Source organism: Lycium ferocissimum, chromosome 9, assembly GCF_029784015.1.
Source record: "Lycium ferocissimum isolate CSIRO_LF1 chromosome 9, AGI_CSIRO_Lferr_CH_V1, whole genome shotgun sequence".
Classification (NCBI taxonomy): Eukaryota; Viridiplantae; Streptophyta; class Magnoliopsida; order Solanales; family Solanaceae; genus Lycium; species Lycium ferocissimum.
This window is the reverse complement of record NC_081350.1, coordinates 32,185,826-32,208,937: the sequence shown is the minus strand read 5'-3', so window position 1 is coordinate 32,208,937 and position 23,112 is coordinate 32,185,826. Positions and strand designations below refer to the sequence as shown.

At 32.7% G+C, this 23,112-nt stretch overlaps 3 protein-coding genes and 1 non-coding gene across 4 annotated transcripts; 1 reads left to right on the top strand and 3 right to left on the bottom strand.

Annotated features, from left to right (window-relative positions):
• Window positions 1-130: 130 nt before the first annotated feature.
• LOC132069410 (expansin-like B1) lies at window positions 131-3,638 on the bottom strand. The gene is made up of 4 exons (XM_059462762.1): window positions 3,401-3,638; window positions 2,686-2,795; window positions 1,886-2,197; window positions 131-624 (listed from the first exon to the last, which is right to left on the bottom strand). The coding sequence occupies exons 1-4, from the start codon at window positions 3,528-3,530 to the stop codon at window positions 424-426; spliced, it is 753 nt and encodes a 250-aa protein (XP_059318745.1). The 5' UTR covers window positions 3,531-3,638; the 3' UTR covers window positions 131-423.
• Window positions 3,639-11,423: 7,785 nt separating this feature from the next.
• LOC132030297 (expansin-like B1) lies at window positions 11,424-14,169 on the bottom strand. Its single transcript, XM_059419869.1, has 4 exons — window positions 13,961-14,169; window positions 13,735-13,844; window positions 12,618-12,926; window positions 11,424-11,838 (listed from the first exon to the last, which is right to left on the bottom strand). Exons 1-4 carry the CDS (start codon window positions 14,094-14,096, stop codon window positions 11,638-11,640), a joined length of 756 nt encoding a protein of 251 aa, XP_059275852.1. The 5' UTR covers window positions 14,097-14,169; the 3' UTR covers window positions 11,424-11,637.
• A 1,131-nt stretch (window positions 14,170-15,300) lies between these two features.
• On the top strand, window positions 15,301-15,404 carry LOC132032215 (U6 spliceosomal RNA). Its single transcript, XR_009408366.1, has one exon. It is a non-coding gene; the product is annotated as a U6 spliceosomal RNA (small nuclear RNA).
• Window positions 15,405-20,355: 4,951 nt separating this feature from the next.
• On the bottom strand, window positions 20,356-22,883 carry LOC132069409 (expansin-like B1). The gene is made up of 4 exons (XM_059462761.1): window positions 22,680-22,883; window positions 22,097-22,206; window positions 21,537-21,848; window positions 20,356-20,782 (listed from the first exon to the last, which is right to left on the bottom strand). Exons 1-4 carry the CDS (start codon window positions 22,807-22,809, stop codon window positions 20,582-20,584), a joined length of 753 nt encoding a protein of 250 aa, XP_059318744.1. The 5' UTR covers window positions 22,810-22,883; the 3' UTR covers window positions 20,356-20,581.
• Between the last annotated feature and the right edge of the window lie 229 nt (window positions 22,884-23,112).

The window sequence follows — 23,112 nt, the reverse complement described above, 5'->3', positions numbered from 1 at the left end:
TATTCCAGAACGTGACATTTTACAACTCAGAAAAGATATTATATTTTATCAAGAAAATTAAACAAAAAGAGTGAACTTTATTCATATATTATATTAGAAAAGATATTATATTTTATCAAGAAAATTAAACAAAAAGAGTGAACTTTATTCATATATTATATATAACATTCGAGCAGTACATAGTATATGACTAAGGTCATCACTATAATCAACACAAAGATCCTAGCACCTACTCATCACCCGACATAGTATATGACTAAGGTCATCATTATAATCAACACAAACATCCTAGCACCTACTCATCACACACGACGTGAATTCGTCCGACCTACTAATAGCTATATAGGAAATATACTAGTAATTGCCTAGAAAGGCAATAATATATATGTTGGAAAATATATTGCATAGTAATATTTAAATTGCTTAAGAAACTTGAATGTCGGTCTCAATGGTTTCTCCAACAGTCCATTCAGCTGGAATTATAGCCCTCTCTGACTGCACCCATTTGGTCTCAGCGGCAGCACTAACTAAGAACCTCACTTGAAGGTCTCCATTTGGTGGATTTGACAAATCCCAAACTGCACCATATGCCCTTCTCATTGATATCCATGAACTTGTTTCCTCCTACATTATTACAAAAACAAATATTAAAATTTCACAAGTGTTTATTCAACTAATATATTATTGTACTAAAGTCAAAAAATTAACTTTTTTAATAGAAAAATAACTCAATATACTACTTATATATCCACCAGGGGTGTTAAATGGATTGGTTGGATTGAATTTGAATTGATCAAAATGGACGGAATTAATAAACATAGGACAAAATTAAAAAAATAGTCATTTTCCAGATTTGTAATTGAAAAATACAAACAAATACTCCCTCCGTTCCATAATAAGTGATTCTTTCAGCTCATGCACAACCCTTAAGAAATTGCTCACTCATAGAAAATTAGGAGTGTTTTTACTAACTTACCCCTAATCAAATTGTTCTTACATACATAAATGCCTAGAAAAAGAAAAAGTAGTTAATGAATCTTGATTATCTAAATAACGACAATTTTGGAAGAATCTGCCCAAAATATTTTTGAAATCCTAAAGCACCACTTATTTTGAAAAAAATTACAAAGCCTCAAAAACCATTTATTATGGAATGGAGTATAGAAGTCTTTAAAAAGTAGCCAGTTTTTTTAATCCATGATACTGTCATAGATTTTTCACTTGTTTTAAGTTCGAAATTCATGACACTATCATGGTGTCCCCGCATCAAAAGTGTATACTTTTCAAGAATTTTTCGAAAAATGGCTAGCCCAAGCAATTTTTACATATATAGACGAGTCATTAACCTGTCCAAATGTTACTTGACCTCAGTTGAGCTATGTCAAGATGGGTTAAGTAATGTGTCACACTCCAACCCGGTTAACTCTACCAAGTTTTATTTTTGCACCATTTTGTAACGGCAAGGGTATATATACACCACTTTTTTAACGGGGGGTATATCGACTCTCAATCGCAAAGTTGAGGAGTATATTTGCACCTTTGTCCTTCTTTCTTTGTTTTCTTATAATTTGTGTAATAACAAAGCAAAATTGATAAAACCTTTTTTTCTTTGTTATGGCTACACGTAACATATGAAATACACCCAAAAAAAAAAAAAAAAAAAAAATGATAAAGTTTCTCATGAGTCAGTTTAGGCTACGTTAGCTCAAATCTTACCAACTTTTAAATTGACTGAATTAAGTAAAATAAAATAGGCTGAGTGAATAAGTTGGAGGACCATGAATTCACCCAAACCGAGTTATACTTTCATGAGCTAATTTTGCTATTATTATATAACAAAGAAAATAAAATTGCCGAAAATTGCTAAATAAGGATGCACACAAACCTCGTAGACTTCGAGTGCAAGGATGTCACTAGCACCACCCTGGTTCATAACAACTAGTAAAAGGTAATCAGGATACTTGCTATGTTCATGGATCTTAACCATGATGTTGGATCCATATCTGCAAGAAACTCTTCTGTATTCTACATCAACTGTGCCTTTTGCAAAAAGAACCTGAGCCGTGCTTGATTGTTTGGCCAATCTTGCAAATGCTCTGTAGCTTAGAATAAAGTCTGTTCCATGCGATTCTCCATGGTCAGTAGCCAATACTTTTACTCCCTCTTGGGAACATAGTCCCTTATTTCTGCACCTTACCTTAAAAATCCATCCACAAAAAATGAAGAGCTATTAACATTTTGTGCACATGTGAGATCATCACAAATTTCCTGAAATGAGACTTTTACATGGGTAATCACCCGCTTATACCCATTTATAAAAATTCGCCCATTAAAAACAGTACATACTACATTAAAATATATAATATATGAATTATATATTCTTGAAGGTATACAACATACGCACGTGCTAAATATTTTTATAAATATTTTTTCCTTTATGCACGAATTGTAATATTTTTTTAAAATGGGGGTTTTGGTTAATTATTTCCCTGATTTAATGTGACGTAACTAATTTTGTGATCGTGTTATTATAGTGTGAAAAGTTCAATTAGTTTAATGTGATAAAAGATACTTTTATGACAGTGGAGTTCATTTACAGTGGAGTTCATTTATTTTGTAAACATAATAATTTTATGACTTGTTACAGTAGGTAAAATTTAGTAATTATACGCAAAATATTGGTACCTGGTAGCATCCACCACAGCTAGCACCATTCTTGAATAGACGCCTAGAGACTGCACAAACTTCTCCATTGTTCACAGTTCTTCCATATTCTTCATACCCACAAGCTCCACCTGAATCAAATGTATACGATTAAATGTAACAGATATGGTATATATGAGTTTGTGGAATTTAAGTCATTTTATGAAAATTGTTTTCTGGATAATGTTTTCCAGTTTTTGGATGGTGAACATAAAAAAGATTTCGTACAAAAAATTAATTTAAGATTGATAATAATGTTAGGAAATCAGGTAGTGTTCAGATGGAAAATTTTTGGTATTCAATAGTGTATAAGTGTTGGTTAGAGCAATGATATAAAGCTAAAAGTTGAGATAGTCGTAAAGAAAATCGACTTATTTTCTTGATTCTTCGTGAAAGATATTTTCCTTGGAATATATTTTCTAACGACCAAATATCATAGAATGTCTTAATTTGACTGTTGACAAGAACTCAAATTATTCTCAGTGCTCAAATGGAATATAGTATGTTGTGTACCATGGAAAGTAGAAATGGGTCAATTGGATCCTTTTCTATTTGAATAGAAGAAAATGTCCCTATAATGATATCCTGTATGTTATTTTTAAATGTGTAAAAATAACATTTGTTTAATAAAAAAAACGTAAAATTAAAACAAATTTATAAAGAATTAAGAAAACCAATTGACGCAGCATGAACATACTTGGATTGCCCATGCCATCCTCTGTGTTATAAAAGGCTGCTTTTGATACATAAGTTTGGCTATAGCACAGAGCAGGCAAGATCAAGATTAGGCACAGTTGCAGAGTACAATGTTTAAGAGAGTTTTCCATCTTTGGGAATTAAAAGGAGTAAGGAAGAGAACAAGTGGATTAAAAAGAAATTAAGGACTTAATGTGGGTTGAGAAAGCTCCAAAGATGAAATGCCATATATTTATAGTATAGCTAAAGAGGGTCAGAAGAGGGTCATTTCTTTGCCACATATATCTTCCCACTATGGCCAGTGGAAACCAAGTGGAGATTAAGTAGTAGCCTTTTTAAAAATAAAATAAAAATGTACAAATGAGTTATTTGTATCCTTGATGATTGAATTTGCATGATTGTAATCCTACCACTAGAAGAGATAAATATGGCAATTATGTCTTACTTAAATTTTGTTTGGTAGTTATTAAGACGCGTCTATTGTTTCCATTTTTGTTTACAGGTGGACTAGAGAGTTTCTGGAAAGCCATGTAATTTATTAAAATCAAGAGAACCTTATAGAACGTCTTGCATCATAACATTAGAGTTCTTAATTAATGATAAGTCTTACAGGTAGCACAATGATGGTATAGGTAGCAAATAATTAAATTCTTTTGAGAATTAGGAACTAGAAAATATGCTACAACCAAACCTTTCTATAATTAACAACTATTTTCTATAATAATATTTCACTGTAACGGTCTAGTTTTCTTTGGTACCGATTCTCATGTTATATGTTATATTATATGCTCTCTATAATAGCATTTCACTATAACAACAAAAAAATATCCTGATAAATGATGCCGTTATTGAGAGGTTTCATTGTAGCAAATTTGATCCATTGTGAATTTTCTAGCTGTTGTAATGCTCAATTGGTTTGATATATAACGATAAACCTTCCTTTTTTACGATGTTAGCGCCTAAATAGATGGATCTGGAGGCGGATTCAAGATTTAAACTTGATGCGTTCTACCTTTACGATTTTTTATACTAAACATCTTTTAGTTTTAAGGATATGGATTCAAAGTTTAATATTTATTGAATATAGTGACGTTTACATGATTTTTATGAAAGCCTTTCATTTGCTTCTCTTCGATGCAAGTTTGATTTTGTACCGAAAACTTCATGTATCTACGAATTTTTGGCCATTTGCTTCTCTTCGATGGAAGTTTGATTTTCCCAGATGATCATAATTTTGGCAATTCTTCTTCGATGATCAATTCAACCTCTGATAAAAAAGATATACCTTGGTTATATTTCATCTCTTCAACAAGTTTAGTAATGAGCATTCATACCTTATTTTTATTTTACCATAATTGTGTTTTACTTGTAACACTGCGTAAATTCGAGTTAGGCATGAATTAAATGAGTGTTAACGTGACATTTTATCCATATGAAGTCTCATAGGTATGAGTTTGGGTGGAAATAGTTGGTTTGGAATCAAGACGAATAGTGAGGTGCTTAAGATTCGATAGAATCGGCTAAGTTTTCGATACGTCTGACTTCCATCCCGATTTCGTGTAAATCCTTTGAGAATTTGAGAAAACTCAAAACATGAAAGTTGTAGCCCTTTGAAATATATTTCCAATGGTATATTGTGGAGCCCAAAAAAACCTATGAGTAAAAAGTTATGACCGTTTTACTAACCTGCATTTTGCAGGATCATCCTGTGGTCGATCCCGCATTTCACGGGATTGAACATCAAAAATCATGCCCCTCTGACACGTTGTGCATCAGGATTGCATTTCACGGGTTAAATGTGTGATTCACAAGATGCGTCACGCGCCTTGCTCGTCTATAAAAACCCCCAGAACGTGAAATTTTCTTAAACCTTCATTCTACTTCATCTTTGGCCTACTTTTTGAAAAGAAAATACCCTAGACCTTCCCCAAACCTTGTGAATTCTTCCTCAAACCCCAAGTATTATTCCATCATATTAGCAAGGATTAACACCCATATATGGATTGTTAACAAGATTCTACTCTACAATCCTAAGGTTCTCAAGAAAACCCTTCTCAAGGATTCAAGTTAATATTTTTGGGATTCTTCTCCAAAAGCTTTGGAGCGATTAAGGTATGTAAGACTTTCCTATTTCCAATCAATTATAGATTTGAGTTGGTGATTATGGACTCTATGTTCTTGAGAGATAAGTTAATGGGTTAGATAGTAAGAAACGTATAAACTATTGTATGGTTTGGATTTTTGACTTAGGGTTATTGTAATCATATGGGTGATGAAGAATGATATTAATTGTATCTATTTGAGATTGTAGAATCACCTAGAAACAAGAGATTGGGTAATTGGGCGAAGAAACACCATTAATGGAGATTGTGGAGCTTCATGCCCACCAAGTGTTTGATAAAATGCTTAGATGATCAAAGCATGGATATTATTGCTAATATAGAATCCCTTTGACTTGTATTGCTATAGATTAAAGTTGAAAGGGTTGACAAACATTGTATTACGCTCAAAGGCTGGAATTAAGGTATGTGAGGCTAACTCTCTATGTTTGGGAATGTTAATGATTCTCCCTACGCCACGTTATTTTACAACGTTACTAATTGCCTCAGAAATATAGTTAAGCTTAGTTCCTTGAATAGTTGCAGAACTTCTATTCTCTAGTTTCGTAATTCGTTCATGACTTTCATTCCGAACGTTGTGAGCTCAGTACGTAATCGATATAGACTTGTGTTTGATACCCATGAGTCTTAGTCTAGAATACTCAGCATGTTTATAAATAGTTAAAGCTTCAGTTCTCATAATCAGTTCATGAATACATGTATGAGTGAATAAGTGTCCAGTATGTCGGTGTTCTATCTTTCAGCATGATTCTCAGTTCTTTTATGTAAATTGTTTAATGATGAACACCTGTGTTATTGGGCCTAAGGCCACAGTTATGTATACGTATACTTGGGCGGAGGCCGCGCTTGTGCACATATATATTGGACACGAGGCCGCATTATTTACTAAGATAAACGGTGTGGTTCCTCATTCGAACGAAAGGAGTATTCATATCTTTACTTCCTTATTTCGGTTCGATTATCGCTTTTCGGTTTCGGTATTTACGCTTCTTTCTTTCGGTTGCTTTACATACCGAGCAATTCAAATGTACTTGACGTCCCTTTTTTGCCGGGGGCTGCGTTTTAATGATGCAGGTAACGATTTACAGGTTGACGATTCAGAGCGCTAGGATTATCGTACCAGCTATTTGGTGAGCCCCAGTTCCCTCGGGGCGTTATCACACTTTACAGTCTTTTCAGTATTTCTAGTCAGGCATGCCGGGGGCCTTGTCGGGATAAACAATCAGACTTTATTATTCTTAGAGGCTTCATAGACTATAGATGCGATCGGTCGATGTTTAGCGAGCTTTGTGTTAGCCTTGTCGGCTACTTATTCAGACTTTCGGGCTTATTCAGTATTTCTGCATTTATGATATTCAGACAGACTTTTAGTAGATCAGCATGTGTTAGTATTATTTTCGTATTTAGTATGTTTTGATGTCACATGTTGATTCAGCCAGCCAGTTGGTTCGCTCGGTCACATGCAGTCAGGCACCGAGTGTCGTGTTACGCCCAGGCCATGGTTCGGGACGTGACATTACTTCAAAAGGAATTTCTTGGTAGAAAAAGTATTCTTTGTGAAAAATGATTCTACCATATTTATTCCTTTTCTTGTAGGAGAAGATTTAGACTTCTATAAATAGAAGATTTGTTCTTCTATAAATAGAAGATTTGTTCTTCTCATTCACAAAACAAAATCATCTACAATGTAGTCATTAAAAGAGTTTCGTTTAGAGGGAGATTATTCTCTTGATAGTTTTTATGCTTTTATATTAGTTTTTCATATGTAGATCAATTGATCAAATAATATTAGAATATTATTCCTCTTTTATTATGTTTTTCTTTGTTGTCTGATTTATCGTTGTTCAAGGTTTGCAATTGTTAGCTTCCGCATGACTCTCTTATTATTTCAATCCCAACAAGTGGCATCAACGCCTTCATTGATCTTTATGGGTCTGTGAAAAAGAATACTTTCAACCACTTTTAACCCATAACTATTTTCAAACTATTTTAACCCGTGCTTATTTTTAACCTCAGGGCTATTTTCAATCAATTTTAACCCGTGCTTATTTAGCTCAGGGCTATTTTCAACCAATTTTAACCCGTGGTTATTTTTAACGCTCAGGGCTATTTTCAACCACTATCATTTTTCAATCCATATATATTACTTTTTAACCTTATTTTTTCAATCATGACAAGCAATAGTCTCTCTTTGAATGTCTCACAAACCTTCACTAGTGAAAACCATCATTTTTGGTTAGTGAAGATGAAGTTAAGAAATCTTACAATGTGTAAGAATAATTCTCTTCCGTTTGAAAATAAAGTTACAAAATTATTTTCAATCGACGGAATAGAAAAATTCACGAAATACTTGAAGCATGTGATGAAAAAAATCAAGAAAATTGAGTTCAAGAAGAAGAAGAAAGACTCATATTATCAATGTGTGCAAGTTAAAAAAAAAAATACTCAAAAAGAAATCCACAAGCACAAATTGGTAGAGTCGTATTAAGGAGGAACAACTTTTCTATCACGACCCAACCATGGATTGGAATGAACTTTTAAAGGATGCAGTTCTTTCAGTCAGTATAGCTTATTTCGGAATATTTATAGCATTCTTTTTATATAAACCCATTTATTCTTCTTTAAAAAATTTTGAGTTAATTATTTTTTTTTTGTTAAAAGGGGCCCTGAGAGAATTCTCTGGGACAAAAGTCTCAATGGCATCTATGATTGGTCATATAATCGTGCTTACATAGATGCTTTTTATACAAGATTCTTTGTTGGTGGGATAAGAGGATTAGCTGAATTTACTCATTTTTTTGTTTGACGAGTAATTGATGGGATGACTAACGGGGTTGGGGTTATTGGTTTCATTGTAGGAGAAGGTATCAAATATATAGGGCAACCACACTAACCCCCCTGGTGGGCGAACCATCCGTCTAACCAATCATTCATTCAATTGTACAATTATAAATCCATAACAAGAATAAACCATAAAACTGTCTAGTCATGCGATAAATAAAATAAATATGCGGAAGTCTAACTATTACAACCCCAAAATTCGAAAGTCATCTTACAAGGACTCTAAAACATAAAGTTGTCTAAAGAGTAAATAACTGTCTGAAATAACATAAGTGTCAAGAAATGAAATAGACATCAATAAGGAAGGATCTTCAGGCGGCATGGTATGGATAGGAGCCCACCCTCTGATTTGAACGGAAAATGGCCTTAGGCTAAAGGTGAGGTCTGGACGAATCTGACACACAATCTGCACTCAAAAAAGGTGCAGCAAGGTAGTATCAGTAGAAACACTATGTATCAGTGGAATCATAGCCCGACTAAGATTAGTATCATACATACGATCATAAAATCAACAAAATAGGCAGATAGGCACAACAACACAACAGGTATGCATGATACTACCTTGCATGATTTTATAAACGTATGCATGATACTAATCTTAGTCGGCCCATGATATCTACCGATACATAGTGTTTGTACTGATACTACCTTGCTATACCCTTTTTTAATGCAGATTGTGTGCCAGATTCCTCCACATTAAGATAAGTCAAAGTCAAACATCAACAAATCAACAATGCATCACAAGATTAAGATAAGTCCAATGCAATGCAACGTAACGAATGATAGTATCTCAACAATACACACATGCCAACGACTATTTTCGCTCATTAGCCATGATCTGCAGGGGACCTATGGTGTCCATATACCACTCACTCCGGAACTGACCTCAGATCATGAGCCCATAGCTAAGCCACATCCTCACCCACTGTCAAATGTGACTTTATATATATATATATATATATATATATATATATATATATATATATATATTATATATATATATATATATATATATATATGATCACAATATGAATCTCAACGTATTTCCAGTTCAACAGTCAATGTGGAACATGTTCAGTCAATAATGTCAGTGTCAAGAAATACAAGGCACTATGCCACAAGTCATAACATGACTCAGATAATTCAACTCAACAATAGCATAAATGCATAAGTCATGTCAATCAACAAGAAGAGTATATATTGACTCCTTCCTTCTTATAACATAGCAAATACAACTCGGGTTTCAGTACATAAAGTAATGACAAGCCCACATAATTCAGCAATCAGTACCAACCTAAGTAATATCCAACCATACGTCATGTCCGAAGACCTATACATTCTTTCTCCCATCAATTCTACTACATATATAATCAACTAATCAAAGTCTAACTCAAGTAAACCATAACCTAACTCAGATGCAGAATTGGAGTAATGCACGCTACTCCGCAAGAGCTTTCTCCTTTAGTTTGCTTCGAAACGCTCAAAGTCTAGCAATATAATGCTAAGTAAGAATAGACCTTCTAGCCAAATAAGAAAAACAATTGGGGAAGGAGATCCAATTACTTCTACCCCTTTCAAATGGGTGAACTATCATTTAATAATAAATTTATCATAATCTCAAACCCAACAATCATAATCTTCCAATTTATGGGCTTTCTAATAAGTCACTCCCTTCAAAACAGATTTTAGGCCAAAGTTACCATTTTAATGGAACCCTAAGTCACAATACACAATTCTCATCATAAATAATCAATTTTTCATCCTAGAAAGTGATCACCTACACTCTTAGATGATTAAACAACAATAAAATCAATAACCCATCAATTATTTAAGGGTCTACTAATTCTAGGGTTCTAGTCTTTTCATCTACCATTAGAGAACCTTAACTAGCATATGAACTTAAAGATGATAATGAAATGAACAAGGAAAAAGGTTAAGACTTAACCTCAAAGAAGAATCCACCAAGATTCTAGGAAATTTGCCTCTCACTTTCTTGGGAACAGTTTTTGGAGTTATGTGGGTAATGCCTCGAAGTCAGCAATATAAAAGTGGGTTTTTGTCTCGCGTCGACCGCTGCAGCGGTCTCGCTGTAGTGGAAAATACCCCCGCTACAGCGGACCTCATTAACTCGCCCGATTCGCCGTAGCAGTCCCACTATAGGGGTCCCCTACCCGCTATGGCGAACTTTCCAACTTCCCGAAATCCTGCGGCGGCGACCGACGCCCAGCTGTGGCGGATTCGCTACAGCGGCCCTCGCCCGCTGCAGCAGTCGCCTTCGACCAGTGACCTCTGATTTTCTACTAGATTTTCACCCAAAATCCCAACATCAATCCGAGGCCCTACAGACACAAACCAAAAATGCACACATATGTAAAAACACGCTACAGACTCACCCGAGGTCTCGAAATTCATAACGGAGGTCTAGTTTACTAAGGCAAACCCCTCCCCCCCCCCCCCCCCAATGATAATAAGTCAAGTTTTTAAACAAGTGCACAAGTACAATCAAATGCCTTTATTTTATAATTCCAACTATTTAATTTTCCATTAGACTCACACCTAGTCTCAGAAATGTACGGGCAGGGGTAAAATGGTCCAAATGCACATAACAACCTAGCGGGTCGTTACATTTTTTAGACTGCAGCAACAGAAGCAAGGAGGAGTGTTGGATTTTGCATCCCTTACTGCTATAGTTTTCTAGAATAATTAGTTATTTCGTTATAGGAGGAGTCTAATAGTGGATTTAATAGAATATTTAGTTTTTTAATCTTAGTAAGAGTCTATTACTTTAGTTGTAGGAGGAGTCTAATACTTTATTTATATACCTATATAAAGGCTTATGATTAATAAAATTTATATGAGCTGATTTTTATTCATATTTTCTAGCTTGTTGTTTGCATATCTCTCAAAAAAATCATAACACGGAATATTAGGTATATCCGCCTGTTAATGGGTCCACGACCAAATGATGTAACTTGTGCTCAAAATGGTTTATAGGATTTCGCGAATCATATGTTCGAAGTATTGCAATTTAAGGAAATGTCATGAAGACAAACTTCATATATATAACATAAACATACGATAATAATTTTATTGATAATTTTCTTTACAAGAATTTAATACCCGAATATCAGCCTTATTTAACACACAAACATTTGGTCAAACCATGTATATATAATGGCTGATGACCTACACAAATTAAACTTCATTTGATTCCAAACCATAACAGATAAATTGACGGTTCATTTCTTATTTTTAAAAGAACAAATACTTTATTTGCTCAAGGAATCTGAACGTCAGTTTCATAGGTATTGCCAGGCTTCCAGTAATCAGGGATCACAGTTTTGTCAGAGTGCACCCATTTGGTTGTTTCACCTTCTTTTATTTGGATCTTCAGCTTCAGAATTCCCTTTGGTGGGTTAGCCAAGTCAAAGACAGCTCCATATGACCTCCTCATTGGTATCCATTTGTAGGTTTTTGCCTGTATAAATCAACCCAAAATTAATGTTATGTCAAATGTCTAGAATTTTATTGAATTGTTAGATGTGCTAGCTAAGGATTTATCTTATAATCACTCACGATGTCATATATTTTACGCAATCAGTTCAATTTGTCGGTTTCCTTTGACTCACATAAGATAAATGTCAACCATTGTGTAATGAGATTACAAAGAAAAAATTGGATCTAGAATTTATTTGGTTTAGCTAATTAAAAGTAGCTGATAAATAATAAGTGTTGAAATCAGGTTTGTAAATAATCAACTATGTATTTGGATAGACGTGTTAAAATTGATAATATATAAATAGTTAACATGTTTAGTAAAAAGGTGATGATAAGTACTTTTCAGTTAAAACATTGAAATGTCCCTTAAGTTACTTAGAAAAGATAAACAGATTTAAAAGTATTTAGCATAAAAAAGGACGAATGCCGAAAATAAAATATAGAGATAATTAGAAGTTATGTTTTAAGAAAGAGTATTTTGTAGATTTAAAATATATTACGAATAAATCGTAAAAGATTTTTACTTAGACCAAAATGTTTATAAGCTACAAAATCATAATTTGGGATAACCAACTTATGATTTTTGGCTGATTTTATAAACAGTTGACTTATAAGCATTTCCTTATTTGCCAAACTCGAAAATAAGCCAAATAATACTTATAACCCTTAGATTGACCAGCTTATTAGTCAAACATCCTCCTAGTACTAAAGAAAATAATTTTAAAAAATAAGCAGATATATATATATATATATACATACGTCGTAGATCTCGACTGCTGTGATATCAGCGTAACCACCGTTGTTCAAGAACAATATGGCAAGGTAACCATGGTAATTGCTATGTTCATTGATTTTGATGATGAGATTGCCATATTTGCAAGAAACTCTTTTGTAATCAACATCAACTACGCCCTTAGGGAACAACATGTGAGCTAGCTTAGGATGTTTTGCCATTTTGGCAAAGGCATCGGTGCTCATGATGAAGTCAGTTCCTGGTCCTTCACCACTGTCAGTCACCTTCACCTTAACTCCAGTGTCACTGCATAGTGCCTCGTCCTTGCACCTCACCTGTAAATAATATTGTTGATTATTACTAGTATTACCAGTTATAATTAGTATTACCAGTTATAATTACTACAGGTAGTACTTAATACTCACGTCAATTATATATTAGGTAATTACGAATAAATTTTAATGATAAGCATTAATTGATGACCTGCTAAAATTGGTAACTTCCCACGATAATAATATAGGAGTAGGTAATTATACTTGTTCTGTACTCCCTCCGTCCACTTTTACTTGTCCAATTTGGTAAAAAACAGAGAGATAATTTACCTTTTTATGCCTATTTTACCCTTATTATTAAGTATTATAATTATTTCCAATTCATTTACTAACATATAATAATTAGGGTTGATATAATAAAATTACCATTTTATTTATTGTTTCTTAAGGGGTGTGCCAAGCTAGTCAAACATGGACGGAGGGAGAAATTTTTTGTTATATTGTTGGTATAAATATAATTATTTTCAAATGTAAGTATATATAACTTGAATCGATCTAAGTTAAATGGAGTTACTTATATGAATTTTGTATGTTTATGGTCTACATGACTTGCTTAAAACTATATAAGTAGTTACTTTAAAGACATAATACAAGTAGCATGCAAGTATTTATTTCCATGGAAAAAGCTACAAACATGGGCTGATGTAGTGCATATGTTACGGGTCGTTCGAACTCATAAAGAGCTTCTAACTATATGTATTAAAAAATTCACATGGACTATGATAGAGTCTGGATTCAAACTCATAAGATTCAAATTTTGAATTCGATCTATATATGCATAATGGTTGTGGCAACTCCGCCTATAAAGTACCTGGTAGCATGCACCACAGCCAACTCCATTCTTATAGAGCTTCCAGGATGCCGCGGTAACCAGGCCGTCATTGACATATCTTCCATACTCTCCATAACCACAAGCTCCAGCTGATCAAATATATATGGAAATTAAATTCAAAGGTTAAATTAATCAATGTAATTAGAAATTAACAAATAGTTGAGCAATAACAACAGGGGAAATTAACTTGAAAAAGGTGACTTACTTGGTGTTCCTTTACCATCAGAGGTCTTATAATAGGTAGCTTTGGAATCATAGGTTTCACTACAATAGCAAAGCGCAGGAAGAAGCAAAATCATGCATATCATAAGAGTGGAACAATTGTTGAATGAGATAGCCATTTTGTTGTGCTCACTAGAAGATAGAATTGAAATGGAATGCTTAAAATGTAAAGAAGATTTGGATGATGAGAAGTGAAGGCGAAGTTCTCTATTTATAGTTGAGTGTCCTAAGAGCAGGTATTGACTTTGCTTCATGGCCAACTTTGTATTAGTCTTTAACTAGCTCTAATTTTATACGAAAAGATATATTCAAAGTTATCATATGGTTTGGTCTTCTGACCCAAATATAAAACACGATCACATCATGGAAAAAATTAATATATGCTTACAATTTGATAACCATCTTCTGCGAATCAACAAATACCTAATTTAATATGATTTTAAATCCCATAGGTCTTAATTAGCGATACTTGGAGCTAGAACCAGTCGCTGTTTCAAATCAATGGATGCCACCTTCTTTTGCCGCGTCTCCGTGATTAAATATTCCCTCCGTTTTATTTAATGTTACATGAAATTTAAAAGAGTAAAAAGATTTTGGCGTGTAAGTCATATATACGCAAAATATCAAAATTGTTCTTTTAAAATGAATGGTAATATGCCTTTCATTAGAATGAGCGAAGATGAGAATCCCAACAAGTAATATCATTCAGGGTAAAGTGTGAATATTAAAATTAAAATAGTTACCAATAAAACAAAGATGTCATATTTTTCTGGAGAAACTAATAAAAATTGTATATATCACGTGATTTGAGATAAAGCAAGTAGTAATAGGAGTCCATGTTTATCTTAAAATCAGTAGTAATAGGAATACATGTTTATCTTAAAATCTGGTCAATAGCTCATTGTTCGGGAATTTAAAGTCATATGTCATCCAGGAATGTCTTTATTAATTTATTGTTTAATCACTAGACTTTTAACTTATGTTATCAGACAAGCTATAGACTAGCTATAAATTGTGGTATACACATATGTGTATATAGCTCGGATACCTCATGCTTTCTTCGAGCTAAATTGTTTTTTTTCTTTTTCCCATAGCTGAATTTGATGAAATAGTATTTGGAATGACATAGGTTCTTATTTATGGGGTGTCATGAATACTAATAAGAATTTATAAATATAATCGACTCCGATTAATTTGAAATTGAAGGGACTTGATTGACTAACTTGATACTGTTGATTGGTATCACTATCGAAAGCGCAAACGTTGTTTCCTATTTTATCCTATATTTTACGATATGATTTTTCTTTATATGGGGTTAATACAAATTTGATATGACTGAAAATTAAGCTCTAAAATTGGAATGATACATAGAAGATTAGCGTAGCCCTTGCGCAAGGATGACACCAATTGAAAAATAGTCAACTTTTAGAAATGCATAAAGTTCTTTTTTTTTAAGTCTAGTCTGCGAAGAACAAAAATAATGTTCAAAAAACTTATTTGCTAATGTAGCGAGTAGCGTGTACATGTAGTTTAAATACTACGGGTTAAAAATAATTGTTCAAGTAAACGGGATTAGACCAATTCATGTTGGAGATAAAATTAAGGGGATGTGGTAGGTAAGATTTCTGAATTCTGACAGAGAAATTGGTTACGTCTCCATACAAGAAAAAATTTACTACCAACTAATAGCTAGAAGGAACTCTTCAACTTTAATTCTTTTCCATGTCACATAAATACTGCATGTTTTAGTCAAAGGTGAAAACGATAGAACTCATCTAGAAACGGTGAAACGCTGAAAATACTTAAAACTCTTCTAGAAATAGAATTCATTATTAGTAATGCTAGTATAATGAGAGTATATTCATATATGCTTAATTTTTGGAGCTAGTGAAAAGTTAAAACTCTTCTAGCAATAGAAAATCATTAATAGAATATGCAAAACCATGAAGTATTATACTAGTACATATGATATAGTCTACATCTTATTGCTTTACGTTTCATGTATTTTATTGCTTTATTTATCTTAAAAGGGCTAAAAGATTAAATTCATCTAGAAATTGGAATTAAAGAAGGGATTTTTACTCATTGTAACTTCCTTTAAGACTTAATTATTAATATTAACTATCCTTTTATTTAATTATATTTAGTAGCTAATTAACTTTTCTAAATTACAAATGGTAGCTATATCAAAAAATACATATTCAAACACATATATCTTTCTTTTTTCCCAATCACTATCCATTTCAGATTTTTCGTTTCTCAAAACCCTAAAAAATCTCTCTCCCCTTCTCTCAACCACCACCACCATGGCCGCGCCGCCCCTCTCTCTCTTTTCCCTCTCCCACTGTGCTCACCCCCCCCCCTCTCTCTCTCTCTTCACTCTATCCGGTGAGGTGATGGCACAGATCTGGCTGTGTGTATTGTTAGTGGTGGCGGCGATGGACTGATTTTAAGATGGCTGCGGAGAAGATGACGTGGAGGTGGAGAGATTAAGGTTTTGTTGGTGGTGGAAAGATTAGGATTTTTTGTGGTGGTGGTGTCTCAGATTTGGGTTTTTGGTGGTGGTGGTGTCTGCATGACTGTTTTGGTGAGTCAAGTAAATCGGTTGCGGAAAATGCATAAACCGGTTGTAGGCGTGGCTTGTGCTTCCACCGGAGACACGTCAGCTGCATTGTCAGCTTACTGTGCATCTGCAGGCATTCCATCGATCGTATTTCTACTTGCAAAAAAGATATCCATGGCGCAATTGGTTCAACCAATAGCAAATGGGGCTTTTGTGTTGAGTATTGACACTGATTTTGATGGTTGTATGCAGTTGATTCGCGAAGTCACTACTGAGTTGCCTATTTACTTGGCTAATTCGTTGAATAGTTTGGTGGTGGTAGAGTCTCAGATCTGGCCGTGTGTATTTGTTAAAAGTCAAATACAAATACATTTAAAAATCTACATCTCACAAATACACTGTTTTTGGATGTATTTGTCTTTGTATTTTTTGAGTGTATTTTTGAGTGTATTTTGTTAATAGCCAAACACAATATTTTTGAATGTATTTGTCATGTATTTGAATTTTTTTGTCTTGTATCTGAATGTATTTGTTGAAATCCATTCAAATACACGAAAATTTGAATATATTTGGCTGCATATGTAGTTAGAATGTACACAATGTATTTGAAATACATCAAAAAAAGCCATTGAAATACATCAAAAAAAAATTAGTAAAAAAAAAATAGTAAAATACATTAAAAAAAATCAACAAATACATAAAAAAAAAGACACGAAAATACATTATAGCAAAAAAAAAAAAAATCACCGAAATACATCAAAAAAAAAAAAAATCACTGAAATACATCAAAGCCAAAAAAAAAAAAATCATTAAATACATCAAAAAATATATATTAATATCTAATTTAATAGCTCCACTATTAAAGGCTAAAATCAAGGATCCATTTTTTTTTTTTTTTATCTTGTTCTCATGTATTTGTTGGCAACAAATACACGCGAAAACATACACTATTTTGCCAAAATGTAGCTACAAATGATAATATTTAAAACGGAAAAGGGCCAAAATTACCCCTGAACTTTGGGAAATAGTTATCCATACCCTTCGTTATACTTTAGGGCCAATTATACTCTTACCATTATACTATAGGGTCAATTATAATCTTATGTCTAACGAGGCTGATGCCACGTGGCATCATCCAGCCCTTCAAAAATTATTTTCCTCAAATAATTTTTTACCCACTAAAATAACCCAACCCTACCCGATTTTTTTTTTCTGAGCCAACCCGATATGGACCCAACCCATTACCCCTTAGCCGGAAAAAATTCGGCTTCCAAGCCGGGTTATTTTAGCGGATAAAAAATTATTTGAGGGGAAAATAATTTTTGAAGTATTGATGATGCCACATGGCAAAATGTTAGACATAAGGGTATAATTGACCACATAGTATAACGGTAAGGGTTTAATTAGCCCTAAAGTATAACGAAGGGTATGGATGAACTATTTCCCAAAGTTCAGGGGTAATTTTGGCCCTTTTCCGTATTTAAAAGGATAGCTATAAATGGTAGGAAGCTATAATAAGGTAGTCATTTGAGTAAGTTTGCTAGGACAGAATGCAGTTTTGTATATAGATTGCGCGAGACACTTTAGTTAAAAGGACAAAGTTTTTGGTTAATCCATTGTTAAGGGTTAAATAAAAGAACAAAGTCTTTGGTTAATCCACTGTTTGGGGTCTGTTTGGAAAGCCACCTGGTAATTGGAATTGGTGTAATTACTAGGGGCTTGTTTGGAAAGCCACCCAAGTAATTGAAATTGGGTATAATTACACAGCTTGGCCTGTTTGTTTGATCAAGTAATTACATAATTAGGTGGGAATTGGGTGTAATTGAGAGGGTGTAATTACACTCTCCAATTCTCAAGAGGGGGTTGAGAATTAGGTGTATTACAACCTGTAATTACAGGATTACTTTTTTAGTTTGTTTCTTTTTTGTTTATTTTAATTTCTTTTCATTTTTAATTTATTTTTTATTTCTATTATTTTAATTTCTTTTGATTTTTAATTTATTTTTATTTTTAATTTTTAATTTTTAATTATTTTTATTTTTAAAATGTATTTTTTTTATATTATTTATTTTTCATTTCATTTCTTCTCATTCCCAACCTTTACTTTTTGTGGTTCCATGTAGTTGCTCGTATTTTTATTTTATTTTATTCATTTAGCATAATCGTGTTATTATTCTAATCTTTGAATGTACACCTCTTAATATAGGAAAGAATGAGTCATTAACAAACTTGTCATCTAACGAATGACGTTTATTAAAGTAGAATTTCGTTGTGAATGAGGTTATAGATTTATATTTTCCCTTTCTTTTGAATTATTTACTTAAATTACGTTGGAACTTACTTATGTAATGTTGGAATTTTAATAAGAGTATTATGTTAACAAATTTCTTTTGGATTTTGAATTTAGGTTATATTTTCAATTTTAAGTTCTTTGCTTTCACATTGCAAGTTGTTTATTTTTCACTTACATTTGATGATTTTTTTGTATCAACCATTTGAATAATGTTATGGCATTATATCTATAATTTTTTTTTTTTTTTGTCAAACATCCAATTCATGACGTTCTCACAAAAAAAGTCTTCTTTTAAGTTTTATAATTAATTAAAATTAAATATTATTAATTTGAAAAATATATATCAATTATTTTTTACAATATTAGTTACAAATATATGATTATTAATTAATATATTTTCAAGAAACAATGTGTTAGTAACTAACTAATTTAATATCATTTATAAAGGAAAATATTTTTTAAATATTAATTTTAATATTTTTGTAATTAAATTTTATTTTTAAATTAAATTAACTGTGTAATTACACTTGTGCAACCAAACAGCACACTTGTAATTACACTGTAATTACGTTATGATAAACAAACAGGTCATTGTAATTACACTATTGTGTAATTACTCCATGAGGTAAAATTTAAAAGGACGGACAAGTTTTTGGGGTTCCAAATTGTAATTTGAACTGGTTCATCCATTTTACACTTGTAGAATATTACCTACATTTTTGTCTTTGTGAACTATATAAAGCGGTTATCCAAATGTGATCTAAATCATATTCGAGCTTAAAGTTAATTTGACGACTATTTGAGTCCCCTTCTTTTTTGGACAGTTCACGCTTTAGCTTTTCGTACAAGTAACCTCGTGCATATTTTTGTATGTTTTTGGTCAAACCTCAATATAAATATCCTTTCATTTCTAGCACCAGCTGGATAATTGTGTCATATTGTGTAATGACTGGTATTAAATTGTAGAGATTTTTGCTGGTTATATTTTTTGTGAGGCAGCTGTTTAAATGGTCCTATCTTTATTATTTTTGCAACTTATGAATCCTTTAAATCACTGCCTAAAGATTTTTTTCGAGCCAACTGAAAATTTACGAGAAAATATTATGTCACGGTCTAAAATTCTGCGAACATTAGGATGACAATCTAATGTTTTATTAGTCTTAGAGTTATGTTTGCACAACTAGAAATTGGGGAAATTTGCATAAAATTAGACAATAAATTTTTATAAACCTAAAATGGCAACTTGGTCAAAGTATTCCAACCAAATAAGGAAATGCAAAGAGTAAACGATCCTTTATAAAAAGATTGGGTCGGGTCATGGGTAGTTTATTGGGTATTAGGAGTTATTTAAGTTTTAAAATAATTTTTTAATGAGAATAGGAACATTCAGCCAATTTGCACTGATAAATTATCAAAATGACTTTTAATGAAAAATTAGTGAAAGTTGAGTATTTTATGGTAAAAAATGAGTTTGATATCTTTTCTATAATAACACTATAAATTCGATGACTTTAAAGTTAACTCGAAATGCAAATGACGACTTTTTATTCATAATTCTCACTAAACGGAAATACAGAATACAACCTTAAAAACCTACAAGATACATGCTTATAATACACCATATAGGTTCCATAACATCTAACGTACAGTACATTTATTTATCTAAACAAACCTGCAGCTAAGAAATCACCCAAATTAACTAGAACTACACATATATAGTTCGTAGATTGTGTAATTAACTATGCTTATTAAGTGAGCTGAATGTCAGTTTCAACGGTAAGTCCAGCGCTCCACTGAGCAGGGATAACAGCCTTGTCTGATTGCACCCATTTGGTTTCAACACTAGTACTTGTTAGGAACCTTACTTTAAGATCTCCACATGGTGGGCTTGCCAAGTCCCACACAGCCCCATATGCCCTTCTCATTGCTATCCACTGTTGGCTTTCTTCCTGCACATCCAAATAATATCATACGAGCTCTATGAATTCAACTGAATATATTATTTTCGACTTAAATTATATATGTATGTAAATTGAAAAAAATATATATATTAATACATTCTTACTTTATATATGATAATTGGACAATTTGGGTATAGCAACTTAGATGGATCAAAACAGGTCAAATCAATAAAGGGGACATGACCCAAGTAGTACAAAATGTATGGATCATAATGGGTTAAATAACGGATCATAATTAAATCCCCCATCTAAAGATAGTAGGGGTATCCACCCATATGGTCATATTCTATCCGGAGGAATAAAATAAAACATGACTTAACTTACTGTCCTTCTTTATTTTGCATTTGGAAAAACTTAAAAGCTAATGCATTTATCTTAAATCAATAGCTTAAATTCATCTAGATTTACATAATTTTCAATCTCCAAATTTAATTCTGTATGTTTGGGTTTAGTTGCATTATGATTTGTTGGGTAATTATGCTATTTTAATCTGTTTGATCCAATAGTTTAATGAGTCATTTCAAATTCACCCAATGGATTAAGTCGGCAAATTTTTCATAATCCAACCCGTTAAACTTGGTAAGATTAGATGGATCACTATAAAGTTGGTTAATTAACCACCTTTAATTCACAATTTACTGACACTAAGTCCCATATTTGCATAGCACCAATATGTACCAAAGAAATTCACAAAATATATTCCAAGTAACTAAGATGCAGGAAGGGACAAGTAATTAATTACCTCGTAGACTTCGACAGCGTGGATATCAGTGGTACCACCTTGGTTCAAGACAACAATAGCAAGGTACTCAGAGTACTTGCTATGTTCATGAATTTTAACCATAAGGTTTCCCCCATATCTGCAAGATACTCTTCTGTATTCTATGTCAACAACACCTTTTCCACACAGACGAGGTGCCAAACTTGGGTGTTTAGCTAATTTTGCATAGGCTTTGAAGCTGAGAATGAAGTCTGTTTCTTGTCCATCTGCACTGTCTGTCACCACAACTTTTGTTCCCTCTTCACTGCATAATGCACTGTTTTTGCACCTTACCTGCAGTTACAATATTTGATTTAGTTGATTGTTTAACCTACATTTAAGTCGTCTAGTAACATTTTTATCAGGTTATTAATAAGAATTATATTACAATTTACCTCTAATTCTATTCTAAATAATTTGATTATGTAAATAATTCTTATACTGTCAAATATAACTTACATAAACTTTTATAACAAAATTTCTTTTTGTTTTCTCTTTTTCAAATTTATTCCTTATAATTAAGGAAATGATTTTGAAAGTACCTGGTAGCATGCACCACAACCAGCTCCATTTCTGAAGATACGCCTAGAGGCCGTGCACACCTCCCCATTGTTTACATCTTTGCCATAGGTTCCATATCCACAGGCTCCAGCTTATTATATATAGACACGCCAAAATGTTAATATCACACAACAGTTACTAGCTATTACGTAAGTTTGATATTTTAATAATCAATTTTCCTTTTTCAAGAGTCAAGTTCTTGAAGTCGATTACCCACATTCCAAATTTTGAAACAAGTATACGTTTGTTTGCACTGATGATATAAGGAAGATAACTTATGCACGTTCATGATTTGACTACAGTGTATTCCACATTACAATTTAATTACCAAAAAAGTTTATTGCACTGGCGTTAAAAAAATATTTACACAATCATGTTATTTAAAAAGTAACTGCGAGTAACTCTATTTAAACTCCTAGCATTTAATCGTAATCTAGAATAAACGGTAAGTGACCTGCTATAGCAAGTTAAATTAAACCGATGATGGGAAAAATTTATCACTAATTTAAATCCAAAAAGATCAAGAAAAAACAAGGCACTTGAGGGAGAGGATAAATAGCATACTTGGTGTTCCCATGCCATCAGCAGTAGCATAAAAGGCTGCTTTGGACTTTAAAGTTTGGCTGTAGGAAAATGCTGGCAGAAGCATAATCATGCATATAAAAATGCATGAATATTTAAGAGATAGATCCATTTTTTTTGTTCAAATGAAGAAGAAGAAGAAGAATTAGCAAAGTGAGAAATTAAAGACTTGTGTGATGGAAATTAAGTGAAGGAAGTCCCAAATTTATAGTGAAATTTGGAAGGAGCTGAGATTCATATTAGGAGCCACGTTTCTTCTCCACTATGGACAGTGGAAGCCATATGTAAATCAAAGCATAGCCCAAAGATCATGATGTTATGTATTCTTTCTTGATTCCAGTTTGTTCATCTCAATTATTAAACACTTTAAACCTACATAAAGGACCTATATTCTCAATTGTGCTCTTCTACTTTT